Genomic DNA, 20,261 nt, shown 5'->3' with positions numbered 1-20,261 from the left:
TCTGCCCCGGGCTCCCATCGTCCCGGCCGGTCCTAGCCGCCGGCGCCCCGGGCACTTCCGCCTGCGAGGCCCCGCCCCGCCGGGAGCCGGGGCCCGAGCCGGACTCGCGGACAGGGGTGGGAAGGAGGAGGCTGGCGGGGGCCGAAGCGGGCCGAAGGAGACTTGGGGACACAGGGGGAGCGCGAGGAAAATGGGTCAGAGGGAGGTCGCGGGCTGAGAGGGAAGGCAGACTCACCGCCGCGCGCGCTGCTGGGGGAGGCAGGGCGGGACAGGAGGGTCACGCAGCGCGCAACGAGGGACTTGGAACCGAGAGGGCCGGGGCGCGGCGGGCTGGCGCGGGACCCAGCGGGGCGCGCGGGGGACGTGGGACGAACGGGCACTGGGGGACTGCAGGCTGGCGGGGGACCACGGCGCACGAGGGCAGAGGGCTGGCGCGGGTCCCAGCGGTGCGCGCGGCGGCGTGGGACGGAGGGGGCACGGGGAGGGAGCGGCGGGCTGGCGCGGCACCCAGCGGGGCGCGCGGCGGACGTGGGACGGAGCGGGCACCGGGGGGGCTGCGGGCTAGCGGGGGACCACGGTGCACGAGGGCAGAGGGCTGGCGCGGGACCCAGCGGTGCGCGCGGGAGCGTGGGACGGAGGGGGTACGGAGAGGGGGCGGCGGGCTGGCGCGGGAATCAAGGATTAAGAAGGGAAAGGGTCGGGCGAGAATTGGAACCCACTGTAGATCTGAGGCGGCAGGCGGTGCCCGGATCGCCCCCAAGAGCTTCCTACAGTTGCTGGGTTGCGCGAGAGGCGAGCGTCTGGGTTCCCCGAGTGTGCGCCGGGCACGCGTGATGAGGGCCTCCGAGCCGGGTGCTGAGGACGCTGGGGAGACGCGCGCCCACCAGCCGTCGAGTCCTGGGCGCACCTCCGCCTTGCCAGCGTGGGCCTTAGCCTTGACCGTGTGCCTCCAGCCCCTCACAGCTGGGCTCCCCAGGCCAGGCCTCCACACCACGAAACTGCTACGTGTGTGTGCAAAGAACACACTTTTGTGGAAAAATGGAAAGGCTCCATGTCTGTGTGGGAATTTCGTGCTCTATAAGGTGGCAATTTGCCTCGGTGAGTGGGACTCATCCCTCACCCTTCCCATCGGTTTAGATTCCAAACGGGCTAGGGATTTCCCCCTTTAAAAAAAGACGAAAACCTGGGGGAAATTTTTCAGATTCTTGGGGGAAGCAAAGGTGTTTCTCAATAGGACCCCAAGCCCAGCCAACTAGAAGAGACACGGAAATTCAACCAGGTGAAATAGAAGCTTCCTCCAGAGCCAGACCACCACCTGCAAGGTGGAGAAACAATCCATGGACAGAGGAGAACATGCTTGCATAGTCTACCACAAAGGGCCAGTCCTAATAGGATTAGTAATAGTTTATTTTCAGTCTTTTAAAGATTTTATTTGTTTAAAGATTTGTAAATGTTTTATTTATTTGTTTAATTACCAAGATTGATAGCAGTTTAGGACTGATAACAGGACACCTGGGTGGCTCAGTGAGTTAAGCATCTGCCTTCCGCTCAGGTCTTGATCCTAGGATCCTGGAATCTTGCTCCCTGCTGAGCAAGAACCTCCCCCCCTCCCCATTTCTCCTGCCTGCCACTCCCCCTGCTTGTGCTTGCATGTGTGCTTTCTGAGTCTCTCTGACAAATAAGTAAAATCTTAAAAAAAAATTATAAGTTTAATAATGAAGAGCCCCTACAAATCAATAACAAAATACCCACTCTTCAGTAAATTCAAGGAGACTCCCTTAAAGGATATGCAAATGAACAGGAACAGTCTCCAACCTCCCCAAACTAAAAAGCGCCTTGACGTCTTTTTTCCTTATACCTAACAGATCTGCAAAGGTCAAAAAGTTTGATCACGCTGGAAGGGTTAGACTGTGGGCCCACAGACATTCCTGTATTTGCTGAGTAGTGTTAGAGCATCTGGAAGCCTCTGGACTCAGCTCCCAGAGCGACAAGGGCTTTGCTCTGTCCCCCTCTGCACTCGCCCTGTAGAGATGCTCATAGAAGTGAGATTGCAGGACGGTACAGCATATGTCCAGATGTTGGTCATTAGGCAATGGCGCATTCAAATCACAGACATTCATACCGTGATTCAAACACCGACACAGTGCGGCGGTAAACCGGGAAGCCCTATGGCCAGTTGAGAACGGTCTGCCAGATGGAGCCTTGGCTGAAAAAAGGAAAGGGCAGAACAAGGTGTATAGAAAGGTACCATTTTCAGAGGAAAAAATTTTTTTAGAGAAGGGGAGGGGCAGAGGGAGGGGGAATGAGTCATGTAAGCAGCCCAGGGGCTCCATCTCATGGCACTGAGGTCATGACCTGAGCCCAAATCAAAAGTCGGGCACTTAACCGACTGAGCCACTGAAAATTGCATTTGCCTGCACCAGAGGCATAGGGTGACTTGGAAGCATCCAGCAGCCGGTTATGCTGATTGACTCCATGGGAGGGAGCCCTGTTGGTTTAGGATTGGAAGGAAGGATTTTACCTGTGGGTGTCTTTTTTGAATATTGTGCCTCTTGGGGCAGGGGATTCCGGTTGTCTGTTGAGAGTTTACAGAAAGGAAGGGGGAGAAACTTGACCCAGCCAGACCAATACCACTAAAAGCTGCAGAAGGGTGGAGACTGGAGGCCCAGGCAGGAGGAAGGCCAAGATGTGAAGCCACTGAAGAGCTCCTCTGTTTCGTGGGGACCTAGGCTGGGGCCTCCTCACCCCTGACGGCAGGGCACTCCCTGGGCTGTTGGCCATTCTCAGTTTAAAGGGACAGAGGTCAGTTGTGGGGTTTTGCTGAGCTTGGATGTTGGTGCTCTATGCTGAGTCTGAATCGTGCTTGGGCAGCAGCTGTGGTCAGCACTGGGCACTGGAAAGCTCTTCCTACTCTGGGCTGAGCTCAGGTCCCCCACTCGCCCGCCTCACTCTGGGGCTTCCCTTTGTGTCACTCCAGGGCGGCTTCCTGTGCCCCCAAGCTCCCCAACAGGTAGGAGAGGAGGTGGCAGACATGCTCCATACCATGGCTGTGTCTGGGGGCTGGTGAACTCGTAGATGGACTTGTGCCCTGGGCTGAGGTCGGTAGACCTGTGCTAAGTGCAAGAGCACTGGTGGCGGGAAGATGCTGAGGGCCCACCTGGCAGAGCCTCAGTGGGAACACAGGAAGAGGCCCCACCAGGAAGGCCCTGTCTGCAGAGCCTCCTGCCTTCCACCCCACACAGATCAATGAATTCCAACCAGAGGAGTGGTCGACTGTTGAGAATAAAATGAGAGAAATACTAGAAAGAGACTTGGAATGAAGGGATGGAGAATCATGAGGGAAAAGGTACTCATTTGACTACATTTTAAAAAACGTTTCGTGGGGCGCTTGGGTGGCTCTGTCATTAAGCATCTGTCTCCAGCTCAGGTCATGATCTCCGGGTTCTGGGATCTCCAGCCTCGCTGGCTCAGCGGGGAGCCTACTGTTGGGTAGCCCTCTGCCTGCTGCCCCCCCTGCTTGTGCTCTCTCTCACTCTCTCTCTGTCAAATAAATAAAATCTCTAAAGAAGTCACCAAGTCAAAAGACAAATGGGAGAATACATGTGCTGTGTGTATGATAACGGGTTGTTCTATCTAAGATAGAAAAGAAATTTACACACTGAAACCAACACAACCCAAAAGGAAAACAGACTCAGGCCACTCACAGCAATCACAAGAGAATGGGCTAGAAGACACCAGAGGCCGGCATGAACCCCCCCTGCTCGGTCGCAGGTGAAAATTCTAGTGCTTGTGTGTTTTAACACAAAAAAAACCTCGGTCAGACTCAGGCAGGCAGCCCTCTCTAGAGGCAGGGAACAGGTGCCCCACACTGTGCCCCTGGGAATGCAAACTGCCTCAGCCTTTTGAAGGTCTCTGTGGCAACATTAAAATCAAACAAACCCAGGAGCCTGGGGACAGACACACAGGGAATGGGCCCAGAGCCTGTGTCCTTGCAAAAACCTGGGAACTCTACAAAGAAATCAGGATGTGTACTGTAAATTTCTGCACAGCTTCTAGAGGATAATCCTGCAGGGTTATCGACAGAGTGGAGAGATGCCGCTGCCGGATAACACGATCCATCCCATTTCTGAACCAAAATGTTTTCAGGCCCTCTCACCGGCTAGGTGTGTGTAGACCGAGGGGACTGCTGTCCACTCACACGGAGGGGAAAATGGAGCAGTGGACAGGAGAGAGATTTTCCCCACATGCAAACCATGTCTGGCCACTTGTGTTTGGTTTGCATAAGAATTTCAAAAGTTAAAAAAGAAAAAAAAACTATAATCCAATTTTATTCAGCTAATCAGAGGAGGAAATGCAGCACGAGGTCTCTAAGACCTCAGGTAGAAGAGGAAAATATGCAGCGAGCTCCCTCCCATCACCCTCCCCTCCTGCCTGCCTCACTGCCGGCTCTGACTCCCTGCCCGCTCCCACTTCTTCTGCCCCCCCCCACCCTTCTCTCCCTCTCACGCTCTCTCCCTGGTTCTTCTAGGCTAGTGGTGCGGCCACCCTGGGCCCAGCTGACATCTGGTCTCCACTCCCACGGCTCCCCTTCTAGCCAGAGATGGGTGCTCAGCCCTCCACAAACTGTGGAATGCTTCAGGTCTTCAGACACCCTGGCTGCTCTCTTCCAACCTGCCTGTCTTAATCTTAACTCACATGGGCTCCTCCTCCAAGTGCCTCTTGTGCGGGAGTCCCTGTGAAGACCCCAGGTCAGAAGGAGCCCCCTGCTCTGTGGGCTCACGGCCTCCTGTCCCAACACCGTTCTGCCAGCTTCCCATATGAAGGGGCTGGGTCACACCTTCTGTGATCTCATGGCTGGGGTGGGGGGATGCAAGCCTTTGTCTCCCTCCTTGTCCCTGTGCTTCAACTTGTTGGCATAAACTGGGCCAGGATCCCCCCAAATTTGCATTTCATAGCAATGTTTTACCCAAAAGTTTTGGAAGCAACGTAAAACTTTTGAATCTTTATTTTACAAAAATAAAATTGTTGTTTTTTTTAAAGTCCAACTATTATTATTATCATGTCATAAAGAAAAGGTCATTTTCCAACCAAAGAAGTAGGAAGTACATATTCTTAGAATCACATATAAATAAAGGTTAGCATATTTTCCCCCTTTAAGTTCATTGTGTGGTTCTTGTTCTTTTTTTTAAGATTTTATTTATTGGGGTGCCTGGGGGGCTCAGTGGGTTGAGCCTCTGCCTTCGGCTCAGGTCATGATCTCAGGGTCCTGGGATCGAGCCCTTTAAAAAAAAAAGAGAGAGATTTTATTTATTTATTTGACAGAGTTCACAAGTAGGCAGAGAGGCAGGCAGAGAGAGAGGGAGATGTAGGCTCCCTGCTGAGCAGAGAGCCTGATGCGGGGCTCAATCCCAGGACCCTGAGATCATGACCTGAGCCAAAGGCAGAGGCTCAACCCACTGAGCCCCACAGGCACCCCAGTGTGTGGTTCTTCTTTATGCATATTTTATCTGGGCAAACAAATGTTTCCTGTCCTGGGTGTTGGGCACTCACGAACCGGAAGATGAAGGGTACAAGCAGTGCCCTCGGGCTCTTCACCACCAGTGAGCCTGGGATGAGATCCAAATGCACTGGAGCATGGTGACCAGAGCAAACTCCTGGTCCCCTTCTAAGAGGTAGGTGAAAGGGTGACAGGGGCAGAAGACACGCTAGAGCAGGGGACCCAAGAGTTTTGCTCTGGTTCAAAGGCTCTCACTGGCAGCCCTGACCAGTCAGCCTGGGCTCTCAGGCTATTTGAGGCCTGTCCTAGGGGAAGGAGTCCATTCTTCCTGGCTCTTCCATCAGGGACAAACAGAGGTCTGACATCCAGAATTGGAGTCCTGGGGCGCCTGACTATCTCTTTGACTTCCTCCCTCCCTCCCCCTTTGTCCCTCCCCCTCTCAAATAAATAAGTCTTGAAAAAATAAAATAGGAGGGGCACCTGGGTGGCTCAGTGGGTTAAAGCCTCTGCCTTCAGCTCCGGTTATGATCCCAGGGTCCTGGAATCGAGCCCTGCATCAAGCTCAAGCTCTCTGCTCAAGCAGGAAGCCTGCTTCCTCCTCTCTATCTGCTTGCCTCTCTGCCTACTTGTGATCTCTGCTTGTCAAATAAATAAATAAATAAATAAAATCTTTAAAAATAAATAAATAAATAAAATAAAATAGGAATCCCAAGAAGACTGGAAAGAGAGAAGGAGGCAGAAAAAAAAATGTGAAAAATTAGGAGCCAAAAACTGTCAGATTTGGTGAAAGACATTACTCAACAGGTCAAACAGTTCAGTGACCACAGGAAGAATCCCTACAAAGAAAACCACACCCAGGGGCACCTGGGTGGCTCAGTGGGCTAAGCCTCTGCCTTTGGCTCAGGTCATGTTCTCAGGGTCCTGGGATCAAGCCCCGCATCGGGCTCTCTGCTTGGCGGGGACCCTGTTGCCTCCCTCTTTGCCTGCTGCTCTGCCTACTTGTGATCTCTCTGTCAGATAAATAAATAAAATCTTTAAAAAAAAAAAAAAAGAAAAGAAAAGAAAGAAAGAAAACCACACCCAGGCACAACAACTGGAAGGCAGACTTGAGCAGAAAGTGTTGAAAGCAGTCAGAGAAAAATGACATTCAAAGGAACAAGAGTTTGAATGATTTCTAACTTCTCAGAAGTCAGAGCAATGGAGGCCAGAAGATCCTAGAATGTCATCTTCAAAGTCCTGGGGAAAAATATACTCTTGTTAACCCACAATTCAATATCTCGCAAAAACATCCTTTACAAATAAACAAAGTGGGGGCACGGAGCTGGTTCAGCTGGAGGAATGTGCCATGTTTGATCTCAGGGTTAGTGAGTTTGAGCCCCACGTTGGGTGTACAGCTTATTAAACAACGACAACAACAACGATGAATGGATAAAGAAGAGAGGGTTTGTGTGGAGAATGCAATATTATTCAGCCATAAAAATAAATGAGATCTTGCCATTTGAGACAACATGAACAGACCTAGAGGATAAAATGCAAAGTGAAATAAGGCAGGAAAAAAACAATTGCTAAAGGATTTCACTTATATGTGGGATTTAAGAAATAAATGAACCAACAAAGAAGAAAGAGCCCAAACGACAGATTCTTTTTTTTTTTTAAGATTTTATTTATTGGGCGCCTGGGTGGCTCAGTGGGTTAAGCCGCTGCCTTCGGCTCAGGTCATGATCTCGGAGTCCTGGGATCGAGTCCCGCGTCGGGCTCTCTGCTCAGCGGAGAGCCTGCTTCCCTCTCTCTCTCTGTCTGCCTCTCCATCTACTTGTGATTTCTCTCTGTCAAATAAATAAATAAAAAAATCTTTAAAAAAAAAAAAAAAAAAAAAAAAAAAAGATTTTATTTATTTATTTGTCAGAGAGAGAGCGAGCGAGAGCGAGCACAGGCAGAGTCGGAAGGAGAAGCAGGCTCCCTGCGGAGCAAGGAGCCCAATGTGGAACTCGATACCATGACGCTGTGATGATGACCTGAGCTGAAGGCAGCTGCTTAACCAACTGAGCCACCCAGGTGTCCCCCAAACGACAGATTCTTAAATACCCAGAATGAACTGGTGGCTGCGGGCAGGGAGGTTAGTAGAGGGATAGGGGAAATCGAGGGAACAAAGAGGTACGAACGTCCAGTTATAAAATAAAGAAGTCATGGAGATGAAAAATGCCGCATAGGGAATGCCATGGATGATACTGTGACGTGTGCTGACAGACGCGACTGCACACGTCACGGAGAGCACGGAATCATGTATCAGACTGTCCAGTCAGGACGTCGTCCACCTGAAACCAATGTAACACGTGCTCAGTGTACTTCACAAAAAAAAAAAAAAAAAAAAAAAGGGTAGAGGAGCACCTGGGTGGCACAGTTGGTTGAGTTCCCCACTCTCCGTTTTGGCTCAGGTCATGATCTCAGGGTCACGGAAACACCACCCCCCCACCCCCCCACCCCCCCCACCCCCCGCCCATGCCCAGTCAGGCTCCGCATTCAGTGCAAAGTCTGCTTGCCCTCGCTCCTCTCCCTCTGCCCCTCCAGCCCCGGGCACTCTCTCTCTTTCTCAAAAAACGAATAAATAAAATCTTTTAAAAAAAGATCCCCTTTAAAAAAAAGATCCCTTTAAAAAAAAAAAGATTTTATTTATTTATTTGACAGAGAGACAGAGATCACAAGTAGGCAGAGAGGCAGGCAGAGGGAGAGGGGGAAGCAGGCTCCCCACTGAGGGGAGAGCCCAATGCGGGGCTCGATCCCAGGACCCTGAGATCGTGACCTGAGCTGAAGGCAGAGGCTTTAACCCACTGAGCCACCCAGGAGCCCCAATAAATAAATCTTTAAGAAAAAAAAAAGCTGATATTGTCGAAGTGAATTTTAAATAAAGCAAGACCAGACAATCTAGAAATGATTCGATTCAACCTTAAAGACATGGATGCGTTAAAAGGAAGTGGATCGGTGCACCTGGGTGGGTCAGGGGGTTGAGCCTCTGCCTTTGGCTTGGATCATGATCTCAGGGTCCTGGGATCGGAACCCTCCCCCCCCCCCCCCCCCCCCCCGTTCCCCAGCGGCGGGCTCTCTGCTCAGCAGGGAGCCTGCTTCCCCCTCTCTCTCTGCCTACTTGTGATCTGCCAAATAAATAAAATCTTAAAAAAAAAAAAAAAACAGTAAGTGGATGGACAGAGATAAATCACCTGATAGTGAGCGTGAGGAACTTGAGTGTCTCTATCTTTACCAGATAAGGTAGACTTCAAAATAGAGATTATGATCAAGCAGAGGCAAAAATATTTTCTAGTAGTGAAAAATTCCCTTCGTAAGGGAAGAAATGTGTGCACACGCCTCTTAAGAGAGCTTCCAGCTACATGAAGTAAAAATGGGCAGAATGAAACCATGAAATAGGCATTTGCACGTGGGGAGAGGGGACTTGAGGGCCCTCTCTCTGCCGTTGATGAAACATGGTAGAGGAAAAAACCAGGAAAGATGGAGTATTTTGGTCCCGCAGTCAGGGGCCCGGAATTCACGGTGTTTACAGAGGACTGCGTCGGACTCCACCAAGTGGACGTTCTTTTCAAGTTCCCTGAACTAGATCAATGCTGGGCCACAAAACAGCTCTTGATAAACTGAAAAGAATTGAAGGGACACAGAGTATGTTTTTCTGATCACATGGAACTAAAGCAGACGTCCCTAACAGTGACCCATCTGGAAATGAGTCACAACCAGCCCTGAGAGCCCCTCCTGGCTGCGGTCTGGCAGGTGATGGGCACAGACAGTGGTGAACCCTGGGGCCCACCACTTCCTGTTACAGGTGACAGAAACTTGCATGTTTATCCAAAATTTAAAAACCGCTGGGAGAGGGGCCCCTGGGTGGCTCAGTCAGTTAAGTGTCTGATTCTTGGTTTTGGCTCCATTCTGTCTTTGGGGTCATGGGATCAAACCCCAAGTTGGGCTCTGTGCTCAGTGCTCGGTGTGCTTGAATTCTCTTTCTCCCCTGACTTCTGCCCTCCCCTGCTGGCTCTCTCTCTAAACGAAACAAACAGAGGGCTGCTGGGAGAACCCAGTTCTTACCAGGATGGCAAGGGGACGCTGACAGTCGCAGGTGGCAGGGGCAGGATTGGAATCTGGTTCTCCTGCCACCTCCCCTTCCACCCTGTGGGGCAGGGTCTCTCCAAGAACATTGTACCAAGACCACCAGCACTTTCCCAGGAATGTTCCAGAAGTCCAAGTTTGTGCTCATCCTAATGCCACACTACACTTGTCAGTCCTCCTCAGACAGACTGACACCCCGACACTGAAACCCAATGGGCCAAGTCTTGAAAGGCAGGGGGTTCTGGGAAGAGGGCTGGGAGAGATACCAGACACAGTCCCAGCCCTGGCCTCCGAGGGAAGGGATAGCTGCATGGATCATAAGAGCCCCGGGGTCCCGGACCAGTGAGGGTCAGACCACTCACACCTCCTCCCTCCTTGGTCTTGGACTTGGGTATTTACCGCTGCACAGCAAAATAACTCAGAATTTAGCACTGAAACAACACACACTTAGGAGGATCCACATCTAAGCTCACCAGGTCACGGTTGGCAGTCCTTGGGTCCTCATGGCAGCCGGCCGAAGACATCAGCTCCTTGGCCGTGAACATGGGACTGCCCACAACCTGGCAGCAGGCTCCTCCTCTGGTGAGGACTCTGGGACAGGAAGGGAGACAGAGAGGGAGCGAGGGCGAGGAGGGAGCTGAAGCCCTAGGGGTTGTAGCCAGGGTGCGGGGTTGCAAGGGCACCTGACCGGGGGAGTCCCAAGCAGACCAGGCGCAGGAATGAGTGGTGCTGAAGCAGAAAATGGATTGTTTCAGTGATGCCAACGCCACAAATACAGGAGACTAGGGTCCCAAAGACTGATTCCAAAGTGTGCAAATGCTTCCAGGTGTATATACACAAAACCTGGGGTAATGGTGCACAGTGAAAGTCAAATTGGTCATTGTCTTGGGGTCAGTCACCGGGTAGTCAGGGTCTTGCTGGCTCACGGTGGTCCTAATGGACAGGGAGCAGTTGTGGATCCCACCAAGGGATGCTTTGCTTTCAGGGTCTTCCCCCCACAGCCAGAGTTGGAAAATCTGAAGTTTAGAATGGAGTAGCCTGGGGCGCCTTTGTGGCTCAGTGGTTAAGCCTCTGCCTTCGGCTCGGGTCATGATCCCAGGGTCCTGGGATTGAGCCCCGCATTGGGCTCTCTGCTTGGCGGGGAGCCTGTTCCTCCTCTCTCTCTCTGCCTACTCTCTCTCTGTCAAATAAATAAAATCTTAAAAAAAAAAAAAAAAAAAAAAGACCCTTGGGACGCCTGGGTGGCTCAGTTGGTTAAGTGTCTGCTTTTGGCTCAGGTCACGATCCCAGAGTTCTGGGATGGAGTCCCACATCGGGCTCCTTGTTCAGCTGGGAGCCTGACTCTCCCTTGGCCTGCTGGTCCCCTTGCTTGAGCTCTCTCTCTGACAAAAATAAATAAAATCTTTTTAAAAAGACTTTTCTGAAATATATGATTTCTCAACATTTCCTTCCATTTTGTAGGTTGATTTTTCACTTTCTTGATGATTCCAAACTATTTACCAAAGGTGGGTTTTGTCAGTCGAGAGTCTAACGAGCCGTACATGAATTTGCTTGGTCCACATTCTCGCTAATAGTTGGAATTTTCGGACTTCAGAATTTTTCTCAGGATTTTATTTATTTATTTTGAGAGAGAGAGGGAGAGTTGGGGTGGGGGGAGAGGGAAAGAGAACCTCAAGGAGACCCCCTACTGAGCACAGAGCGCGATGTGGGGCTCTGTCCCACAACCCTGAGATCATTGCCTGATCTGAGAGCAAGAGTCAGAACAGGCTCCCCAAACTTTGGGATTTTTGGTGTGGCTTGGCTTGCATTTCTGTGATCGGTCCTGAAGCCGAGCCCCTCTGCGTGTGTTTCTTGGCTGTTTGGATTTCTCTGGAGAAGAGAAACCTCAAGTATTTGTCTGCCGTACCACGGAGTTATTGGTACTTTACTCACCGACTTCGAGAAATAAGACCCTAGACCTGTATAGGTTTTGGGTGCTGGAAACATTCTTTCCCATTCTGTGATTTTGTCTTTTTTCTTTCTTCATGGTTTGTGTGTGTTTTTGAGTAGATTCTGTTTTTTTAGAGAAATTTCAAATTCACAGTAAAATTAAGCAGAAAGTATGGAGTAACCCATACACCCTTCACACCCAGACGTGCACAGCCGCACTCACTATGGACATCCCACCTGGGCCATGTGCTACATTGTTACGACCAGTGAAGCTACACTGACAATATTGTTTGCCAAAGTCCACGGTTTTCTCTAGGGTTCACTCTTGGTGTTGTACATTCTGGATTTGACAAACGTGTAATGACATCTATCTGCCATTGTAGTGTCACACAGAATTGTTCTGTGACCTTAAAAACCTGCCCACACCCCTCCTATTCCCCCAGCCCCTAATAATTACAATTACTGATTGTCTTTTTTTTTTTTTTAGCTGTCCCCATAGCTTTGCCTTTTCTGGAATGTCACGTAACCTTTTCTTTTTTTTTTTTTTAAAGATTTTATTTACTTATTTGACACAGAGAGAGAGATTCCAAGTAGGCAGAGAGGCAGGCAGAGAGAGAGGGGGAAGCAGGCTCCCAGCTGAGCAGAGAGCCCGATGTGGGGCTCAATCCCAGGACTCTGGGATCATGACCTGAGCTAAAGGCAGAGGCTTTAACCCACTGAGCCACCCAGGGGCCCCTCTTTTATTTATTTATTTATTTAAGGATTTTATTTATTTGACAGAGAGAGATCACAAGTAGACGGAGAGGCAGGCAGAGAGAGAGAGAGAGAGAGGGAAGCAGGCTCCCTGCTGAGCAGAGAGCCCGATGCGGGACTCGATCCCAGGACCCTGAGATCATGACCTGAGCCGAAGGCAGCGGCTTAACCCACTGAGCCACCCAGGCGCCCTCACGTAACCTTTTCTGATAGGCTTCTTTCATTGAGTAATAGGCATTTACCTTTCCTCCGTGTCTTTTTTGCGGCTTGGTAGCTCACACATGTAATTACTGAATAGTGTCCCATTGCAGGGATATGGTCACATTGTTCATCCAGACACCTGCGGAAGGATGTTCGGTTGCTTCTGAGTTGGGAAGTTATGAGTAATGCTGCTACAGATACACAGGTGCACATTTTTGTGTACATACATTTTGAACTCATTTAAATAAACACCGAAATGCATGGCTGCTGGGTCACATGTTTAGTTTTCTTTTTTTTTTTTTAAAGATTTTATTTATTTATTTGACAGAGTGAGATCACAAGTAGAGAGGCAGGCAGAGAAAGAGAGAGAGAGGGAAGCAGGCTCCCCGCTGAGCAGAGAGCCTGATGTGGGGCTCAATCCCAGGACCCTGAGATCAGGGCCTGAGCCGAAGGCAGCGCTCAACCCACTGAGCCACCCAGGCGCCCCATATGTTTAGTTTTCTAGAAAACTGCCAACCTGGCTTCAGAGTGACTGCACCATTTTGCAGTCTCAGCAGTAATGAATGGGAGCTCCCATGGCTCACACGCTTGCCAGCATTTCACGTCATAAGTGTTTGAATTTTGGCTCGTCTGGTATCTTCATGGTGTTTTTATAATGTTCTTAATTTTAATAGAGTTGACTTTGTCAATCTTTTCCTTTATAATTAGTGATTATTGTGCCTCAAGAAATTCTTCCCCACAGAAAGCTGTGAATAGGGGCGCCTGGGTTGCTCAGTGGGTTAAAGCCTCTGCCTTCGGCTTGGGTCATGATCTCAGGGTCCTGGGATTGAGCCCCGCATCGGGCTTTCTGCTCGACAGATAGCCTGCTTCCCCCTCTCTCTGCCTGCTTCTCTGCCTACTTGTGATCTCTGTCAAATAAATAAATAAAATCTTAAAAAAAAAAAAGCTGTGAATATATTTTCCCATCATCTGAAAGCTTTATAGATTTGCCTTTTGTATTTCAGTTTTTCATCTGCGTGAAAATTCTTTCTTACTTTTTAAAATATTTTATTTATTTTATTTTTTTAATAAAGATTTTATTTATTTATTTGAGAGAGAGATAGTGAGAGAGAACATGAGCAAGGAGAAGGTCAGAGAGAGAAGCAGACTCCCCGTGGAGCTGGGAGACCAATGCGGGACTCGATCCCAGGACTCTGGGACCATGACCTGAGCCGAAGGCAGTCGTCCAACCAACTGAGCCACCCAGGCGTCCCTATTTATTTTATTTTAGAGATAGAGAGGGCGCTCACGTGCATGAGCCAGGTGAGGGGCAGAGGGAGAGAGGGAGAGAGGGAGAGAGCAATACTTGGGCAGACTCTGCATGCAGTGGTCTGGGCTGGATGCCCTGACCCCAGGATCGTGACCTGAGCCAAATCCGAGAGTCAGATGCTTAAGTGACAGAGCCACGCAGGTGCCCCAGGACTGTTTGATTTTTAAGGTAAGCAAAGCAATAACCTAACACCCCATCTTAAGCCAGAAGGCGGCTACTTGTATTCAATACTTTACTGGAGATTCTAGCCAGAATGATCAATTAAGAAAATAAAATAAAAGGCATTCAGATTGGGAAGGAAGAAATAACTATCTCTAGGCCCATATGACATAGTTTCATGCATAATAAATCCTAAGAAATCCACTAAAAAACAACTGGAACTAATAAACGAGTTCAGCAAAGTTGCAGGATAAGAGTTTAACACACAAAAGTCAACTGTATTTTTATACTTTCAAAGAACAATTAAAAATAAAATTAAGAAAACGTTTCTAGGGGCACCTGGGTGGCTCAGTGGGTTAAGCCGCTGCCTTAGGCTCAGGTCATGATCTCAGGGTTCTGGGATCGAGTCCCGCATCGGGCTCTCTGCTCAGCAGGGAGCCTGCTTCTCTCTCTCTCTCTCTCTCTCTCTGCCTGCCTCTCCATCTACTTGTGATTTCTCTGTCAAATAAATAAATAAAATCTTTAAAAAAAAAAAAAGAAAACGTTTCTATTCACAGTAGCAACAAAAAGCACATATGATTTTTCAAAAACTCACTACCTAACAGCGAGCAGATCTCTTATTTAGAAAACAAGCTGCGGTCACCTGTTTGGGTCAGATGGTTAAGTGCTTGCCTTCCGCTCAGGTCATGATCCAGGATCCTGGGATCAAGTCCCACATCGGGCTCCCTGCTCAGTGGGGAGTCTGCTTCTCACCCCGCCTCTGCTCTCCCTGCTTGTGCTAACTGTCATATAAATAAATAAATAAAAATAAAATCTTTTAGAAAAGAAGCTGGCCACCATTACTACCCCAACGGTATTATAATAGGATACCGTTTCTAAACCCCGCCCCCTCTTGCTCTCTCGGTCTCGCCCAGCCCTCTCATCCCCTCTCGCCCTCCGCACCGTCCTCCCCTTCCCTCCTGCCCCGCTTCTCCCTGCCCCCACCCTCCCCTTCTCTGCTACCCCTCCCCCTCCGTCCGCTCCGCCCTCCCCTTCCCTCCACCCAGCCCTCTCATCCCCTCTCGCCCTCCGCACCGTCCTCCCCTTCCCTCCTGCCCCGCTTCCTCCTGCCCCCACCCTCCCCTTCTCTGCTACCCCTCCCCCTCCGTCCGCTCCGCCCTCCCCTTCCCTCCCACCTATCCCTCTACCCCGCCCTCCTCTTCCCTTACGCCTCTCCCTCTCCCTCCGCCCCGCCCTCCCTTCCCTCTCGCCCCTCCCTTTCCCTCCGCCCCGCCCTCCTCTTCCTCCAGCCTCTCCCTCTCTCTCCGCCCCGCCCTCCCTTCCCTCTCGCCCCTCCCTCTCCCTCCGCCCCGCCCTCCTCTTCCCTTACGCCTCTCCCTCTCCCTCCGCCCCGCCCTCCCCTCCCTCTCGCCCCTCCCTCTCCCTCCGCTCCGCCCTTTCTCCCGCGGGGCTCAGTCGCTCGCGCTCTTTCAGCGCTCAGCCAGAGGCCGGCGGGAGGGGGTCATGGGCGGCCTCTTGGGGCGCGCCGCGCTGCCGGGGCTGCTGAGCGGTCCGCGGGCCCCGGGCCCGAGACTGTTCGTACGCCCCAGCTCGGGTGAGTGGCCCGCGACCGGCCGAGGGGGGTTGGCGGGCGGGGGGCGTAGCCCGGCCTTTGTTGGCGAGCGTGCGACCCGAGGCTGCCTGGCCTCTGTAGATGGCCTCGGGGTCTCGCCGGGCGGACCGGGGGCGCCCTGCACGCCTTTCCCCACCTCCCACTGCCCCCCACCCTCCGCCCACCCTCCGCCCACCGCCCCAGGTTGCTCGGGGGCAGGGTCACCTGCGGGCTCCGGAGCAGGAGGCGTGGTGGCCACCGCAGGCCGGGGTGAGGGTCCCCGCGGACTGGGGCTGCTGCGGGGCACATTGTGAACAGATAAGCACTCCCCGCGGAGCCGCTGCCCTCGGGGCGTTTTCTGCTGGACCTAACTCCCTTTGGCCCGTATCTGTAGCCGGTTCTCCCCCTAACTGCGGCCTCGGTGTTCCCAAAGCTGGAGGGGGTGAACTGCCACCTTCCAGCGGACAAGCCAGCTGGCGGCAGGTCAGGTTCCCCAGCCCGTAGACACTGGGCTTTAGGGGCACAAACCAGGGGGCTTCCTGCAGTCTTGAAGTGAAGTGGGGGCGCCCAGTGCCTGCTGTCCAGGCCCAGCACACCTTATGGGATGGGAAAGGGCAGCTGCAGACAACCCCAGGGACACTGGCCTGCCCCGACTCTATCATTGGTCTTCCAGTTTGCTGGAAGCAGAACTCTGCAGGACACCCAGGGTGTAGGCTCTTCTCAAAAGCACGTTTGACCTGGACTCAGGGCTGAGGGTCAGCAGAACTCTGTGGCCTGGGGCTGTAGGGGTTGATGATGCCTCCGTCCCCCTGGTGGTGTCCCCTGGAGAACAGAAGGGCTGGGCGAGGGTCAGTCCTCTACATGGGTCTGGAAGCTGCCTCCCTTGAAGGCCTCCAGTGGCATTGAGTCCTTCGGGCCAATAGAGGAGCCCTCTAGAGTCCCCCACTTCAGACAGGAAGCCCTCCACCCTGCTTCTTGGTCCCTAGCTCTCTTCGTCCTGTCGTGTGTGGCCCACGTGGTGGGGAGAGTGCCCCTCACTACTGCCTGGTTCCCTGCCAATCCTTCACCTCAGACCCACAAGATGAGCTTTGGGTCCTCATCGTGCGGCAGGCTGGGACTTCAGACGCTGTGCCCTCCCTCCAAAGGACAGGGGTCAAAAGCATGGCCGGCAACAGTGCTTTCTTTCCCGTGTGACATCTCTGAGGCTCTGTGTGGCCAGTGGCCCAAGCTGTGGCTTCCCAGTTCTTGGATGCCTTCTCAAGGACATGGGATCCATTGCGGGTTGCCCGGCCCCTCCCACCAGCTTGGAAGCACCCGGGGGCCCACTGTCCTGTCGGTCCCTGAAAGGCAGAGTCCCGCTGGGCATTTGTTGGCTGTGGACCCTGTGCTTCTCCCCTCCAGGGCTGCTCTGGTGACACCTGGGCCGTGGCTGATTCGGGGCTCAGGGAGATGTGAAAGGGTGAGGCACCTGATTCCCATTCTTCTAAAGGAGGGGCCTCCTGGACACGGGAGCGGACCCTGGTTGCCGTGAAGCCAGATGGGGTGCAGCGGCGGCTTGTTGGGGACGTGATCCAGCGCTTTGAGAGGAGGGGCTTCAAGCTGGTGGGGATGAAGATGCTCCAGGTACCAGGGCTCTCAACCCGTGGGTGTCCTTGATGGGACTGGGGTGGGGGACTTCTCGTGGACCTCAGCCCTTCATATTTCCGCCCTGTATCTGGAGGAGTATGGTGTTGGCAGTAGCAGGGGCGGGGTGGGGAGGTGGCTGCTGGTGTGCCGGGCCATGTAGGTGTTATTTGCAAAGTGCCCTGAGGTCAGGACACCTTGGCGACTGCCCCAGTGCCCAGGGGCTCCTCTCCCATCTTGCTCCAATGCCATCCAGGCGCCAGAGAGAGTCCTTGCTGAGCACTACCATGACCTGCAGAGGAAGCCTTTCTACCCAGCCCTCATCAGCTACATGACCTCCGGCCCTGTGGTGGCCATGGTACGGCAGGCATGGGTGGTGGAAAGGGTGGAGGGCCCTGGGCTGAGCCCAGAGCTGCTGAGTCCTTGGTGGTCCGCACCACTCCCAACCTCCTTTATCTCTGTGCTGCAGGTCTGGGAAGGTCCCAACGTGGTCGGCTCCTCAAGGGCCATGATAGGACACACCGACTCTGCTGAGGCTGCCCCTGGCACCATCAGGGGGGACTTCAGCATCCACATCAGCAGGTCCGGGCGCCCTGACACACTCAAGCCACCGGAGCTGATGGGCCAGCTCCTCAGGGTTGAGGAGGGCCTGAGTCAGGGGTGGTTGTCTGTCCCTGAGGCAGATCCGTGGGACCTGGGGATCTTGCTGGGCCACAGTAGAGCCACAAGAGACTTTTGATGCTGGGATGTCACACACACCTAAGTTTGCTAGAAGAGTTTTTTCAAAGGCCTTTGCACACAGGAGATGATAAAGCATTCTCTTTGTGTTGTGTGTGTACTCCGCCATTATTTCCTATTACCTGACTGTCTGGCCAGACACCCTCAGGGGCTGGCATGGGACAGCTGGTGGGACCGTGAGGCTCTGGAGACGGTCTGGGCTGGTCATGAGGTTGTGGGTAAGAGGCCCTGTTCTTGCTTTCCTCTCTGTACAATGCTGGGCTTGCTCTTCTTGATGGTAGGGGATGAGCAGGTAGTCTCGGGGTCCCTGAGGTGCACATTGAGGTCTATGCCTTACCTTGCTGCTTGTCCTCTGGCACAGGAACATCATCCATGCCAGCGACTCCGTGGAGGGGGCCCAGAGGGAGATCCAGCTGTGGTTTCAGAGCAGCGAGCTGGTGGACTGGGCAGACGAAGGCCACCAGAGCGGCATCTACCCACCATGAGCACTCAGGTTGCCATCAGCCACCCCAGCAGCCGCCCAGGATCAGCTACCTCTGTTGTCCCAGACTTGAGCGCACACTGTGGTTTGCTAGTTGGCCCCAGAACACCTTCCAGTCTACCTTCTGCCCCACCCCAGCCCAGAGGGGTTGAGCAACCAACTTTACGTGCCTTTTAGAATCGTAAGCCAGTAAGAGATCCACTTTCTGGACCAAAGTGTCAGACAACCTTCAGGGCATCTTCAAAAGTGTGTCATGTAACCTCCCTTCCCCAAAACGTGGGTGGGATATTAAAATTCACTGTGTTGTGTGTATGTGTGTGTGTGAGGGGTTGATGATTACAGTTTTTGCCATCTCTGAAGTAGGGATGAGGACTTCATGCAAAGTTGTAAGAGTTTGAGAGTAGAAATAAAGCTTACTCTCACACACCAGCAGGAGATCAATAATTTTGTTGAATGTATCAGATAGGTGAGGTCCAAAGACCTCCAGCCTGAAATGCAGGGGAATCAAGCCAAGTCCCAGAGCTGGTGCTGCCCTAGCCCTCATTCATCGCCTCGTGCTGAATGAGGAGCTGCCTGCCCTGCGCAGAACTGGAGGGGGCCCGCTAAGACCACTCCCAGGGCAGGAGGCCTTTCATGGCCTCCTATGGTGGAGACTGACTGGAGCTGCCTGTGTCTGCTTTTTCTCACGTTGGCATTACACACTGCACACTACACCTGGGGCCTCAGATGTGTCTCCGGTCCCTTGTCCCAGGTACTGGACCTTGCATATCGTTACACCTGCTGAGCCGACTTGGTCCTCACTTACTCTGACAGCTTTACAAAGGATGCCCTGACCCCGGGTTTGCAGCCCTCATCGCTACCCGTGCCTGCACGTGATGGCTCGGACGACGTGCCCAGACCTTCCTCATGGGTCATGAAACCGACGTTCTGGGAACCGGCACTGGGGTTGGCTGCGCGAGGGGAAGGCTGTCCTTGACCGTGGCTTTCCTGGGCCGGGGTCCTCGCTCCTGCTCTGTCGTGTTTATGCAACAGTAAAGGGGGTGCCCCTCCCAGGTGTTGTTGTTTTGAGGCTTAATTTGGGAGCGTGAGAGCGAGAGGGGAGAGGGTCAGAGGGAGAAGCAGACTCCGGGCGGTACCGGGAGCCCGACGCGGGGCTCCGTCCCAGGACTCGGACCACGACCTGAGCCCAAGGCAGTCGCTTAACCCAGTGAGCCGCGCAGGCGCCCCGACCAGGTGTCTTACGTGCAGAGCGGGCGCGCGAGGGCGCCCCGTAAGCCGGGAACTTAGTGTCGCCGTGCCCCGCTGGCTCCCAGCACCGAACTGACACCCGGACTTGTCAGAGACTCGGACGCGGAAGTCCCGTAGCCCGCTCAAGCGGTCCCCGCCTTGGGGACTCACCCGCCACACGGCGCCTGCGCGCGTCGCCACCAGCCTCCCTTGCTCGCAGGCCGCGCCGCCGCGGAGAGTCAAAGATCCTGGGAGAAGCCATGGCCGCTGTAAGCGCTGCTAGCAGGCGGTCGGCCTCTGTGGGAGCGACGTTACCGGAGGAGCAGGAGGCGGCTGTGGGCGGGGCTGGCGGGGAGCCTTGGGGCACCGTGGGCGGGGCGTCATGGGAGGAAGAGCGGAGGCTATGGGCGGGGCTGGAGGGGCGGTCAGGGTTGGGGGAGGGAAGCGGTGGCTGTGGGCGGGGCGTCTGTGGCGGCCGGACGCCGTGGGCTGGGCGTCCTGGGAGGAGCTGGAGGCAGCTGTGGGCGGGGCTAGCGGGGTGTCCTAGGATGAACAGGAGGCAGCTACGGGAGGGGCTTGTCTTCCGGCGCCACAGGCGGGGCGTCCTGGGCGGAAGAGGTAGTGGCGGGGGGCGGGGGGCGGGGAG

At 53.3% G+C, this 20,261-nt stretch overlaps 1 protein-coding gene and 1 long non-coding RNA gene across 8 annotated transcripts; one reads left to right on the top strand and one right to left on the bottom strand.

Annotated features, from left to right (window-relative positions):
* Nucleotides 1–1,417: 1,417 nt before the first annotated feature.
* LOC131819238 (uncharacterized) lies at nt 1,418–20,034 on the bottom strand. Of its 7 annotated transcripts, none has more exons than XR_009349105.1 (5): nt 19,787–20,030; nt 14,599–14,737; nt 12,529–12,626; nt 10,078–11,656; nt 5,019–5,279 (listed from the first exon to the last, which is right to left on the bottom strand). It is a non-coding gene; the product is annotated as an uncharacterized LOC131819238 (long non-coding RNA). The 7 variants fall into 7 exon arrangements; XR_009349100.1 differs by having other exon boundaries at nt 10,078–10,195; nt 19,787–19,995; XR_009349103.1 differs by lacking the exon at nt 5,019–5,279 and adding an exon at nt 1,418–2,206 and having other exon boundaries at nt 10,078–12,626; nt 19,787–20,034.
* On the top strand, nt 15,394–18,700 carry NME4 (NME/NM23 nucleoside diphosphate kinase 4). Its single transcript, XM_059154089.1, has 5 exons — nt 15,394–15,549; nt 17,036–17,169; nt 17,426–17,527; nt 17,639–17,751; nt 18,269–18,700. The coding sequence occupies exons 1-5, from the start codon at nt 15,459–15,461 to the stop codon at nt 18,390–18,392; spliced, it is 564 nt and encodes a 187-aa protein (XP_059010072.1). The 5' UTR covers nt 15,394–15,458; the 3' UTR covers nt 18,393–18,700.
* Nucleotides 20,035–20,261: the final 227 nt, after the last annotated feature.

Source organism: Mustela lutreola, chromosome 17 (genome assembly GCF_030435805.1).
Source record: "Mustela lutreola isolate mMusLut2 chromosome 17, mMusLut2.pri, whole genome shotgun sequence".
Taxonomy (NCBI): Eukaryota; Metazoa; Chordata; class Mammalia; order Carnivora; family Mustelidae; genus Mustela; species Mustela lutreola.
The sequence above is the reverse complement of the archived record's forward strand: the minus strand, read 5'-3'. Positions and strand labels throughout refer to the sequence as shown.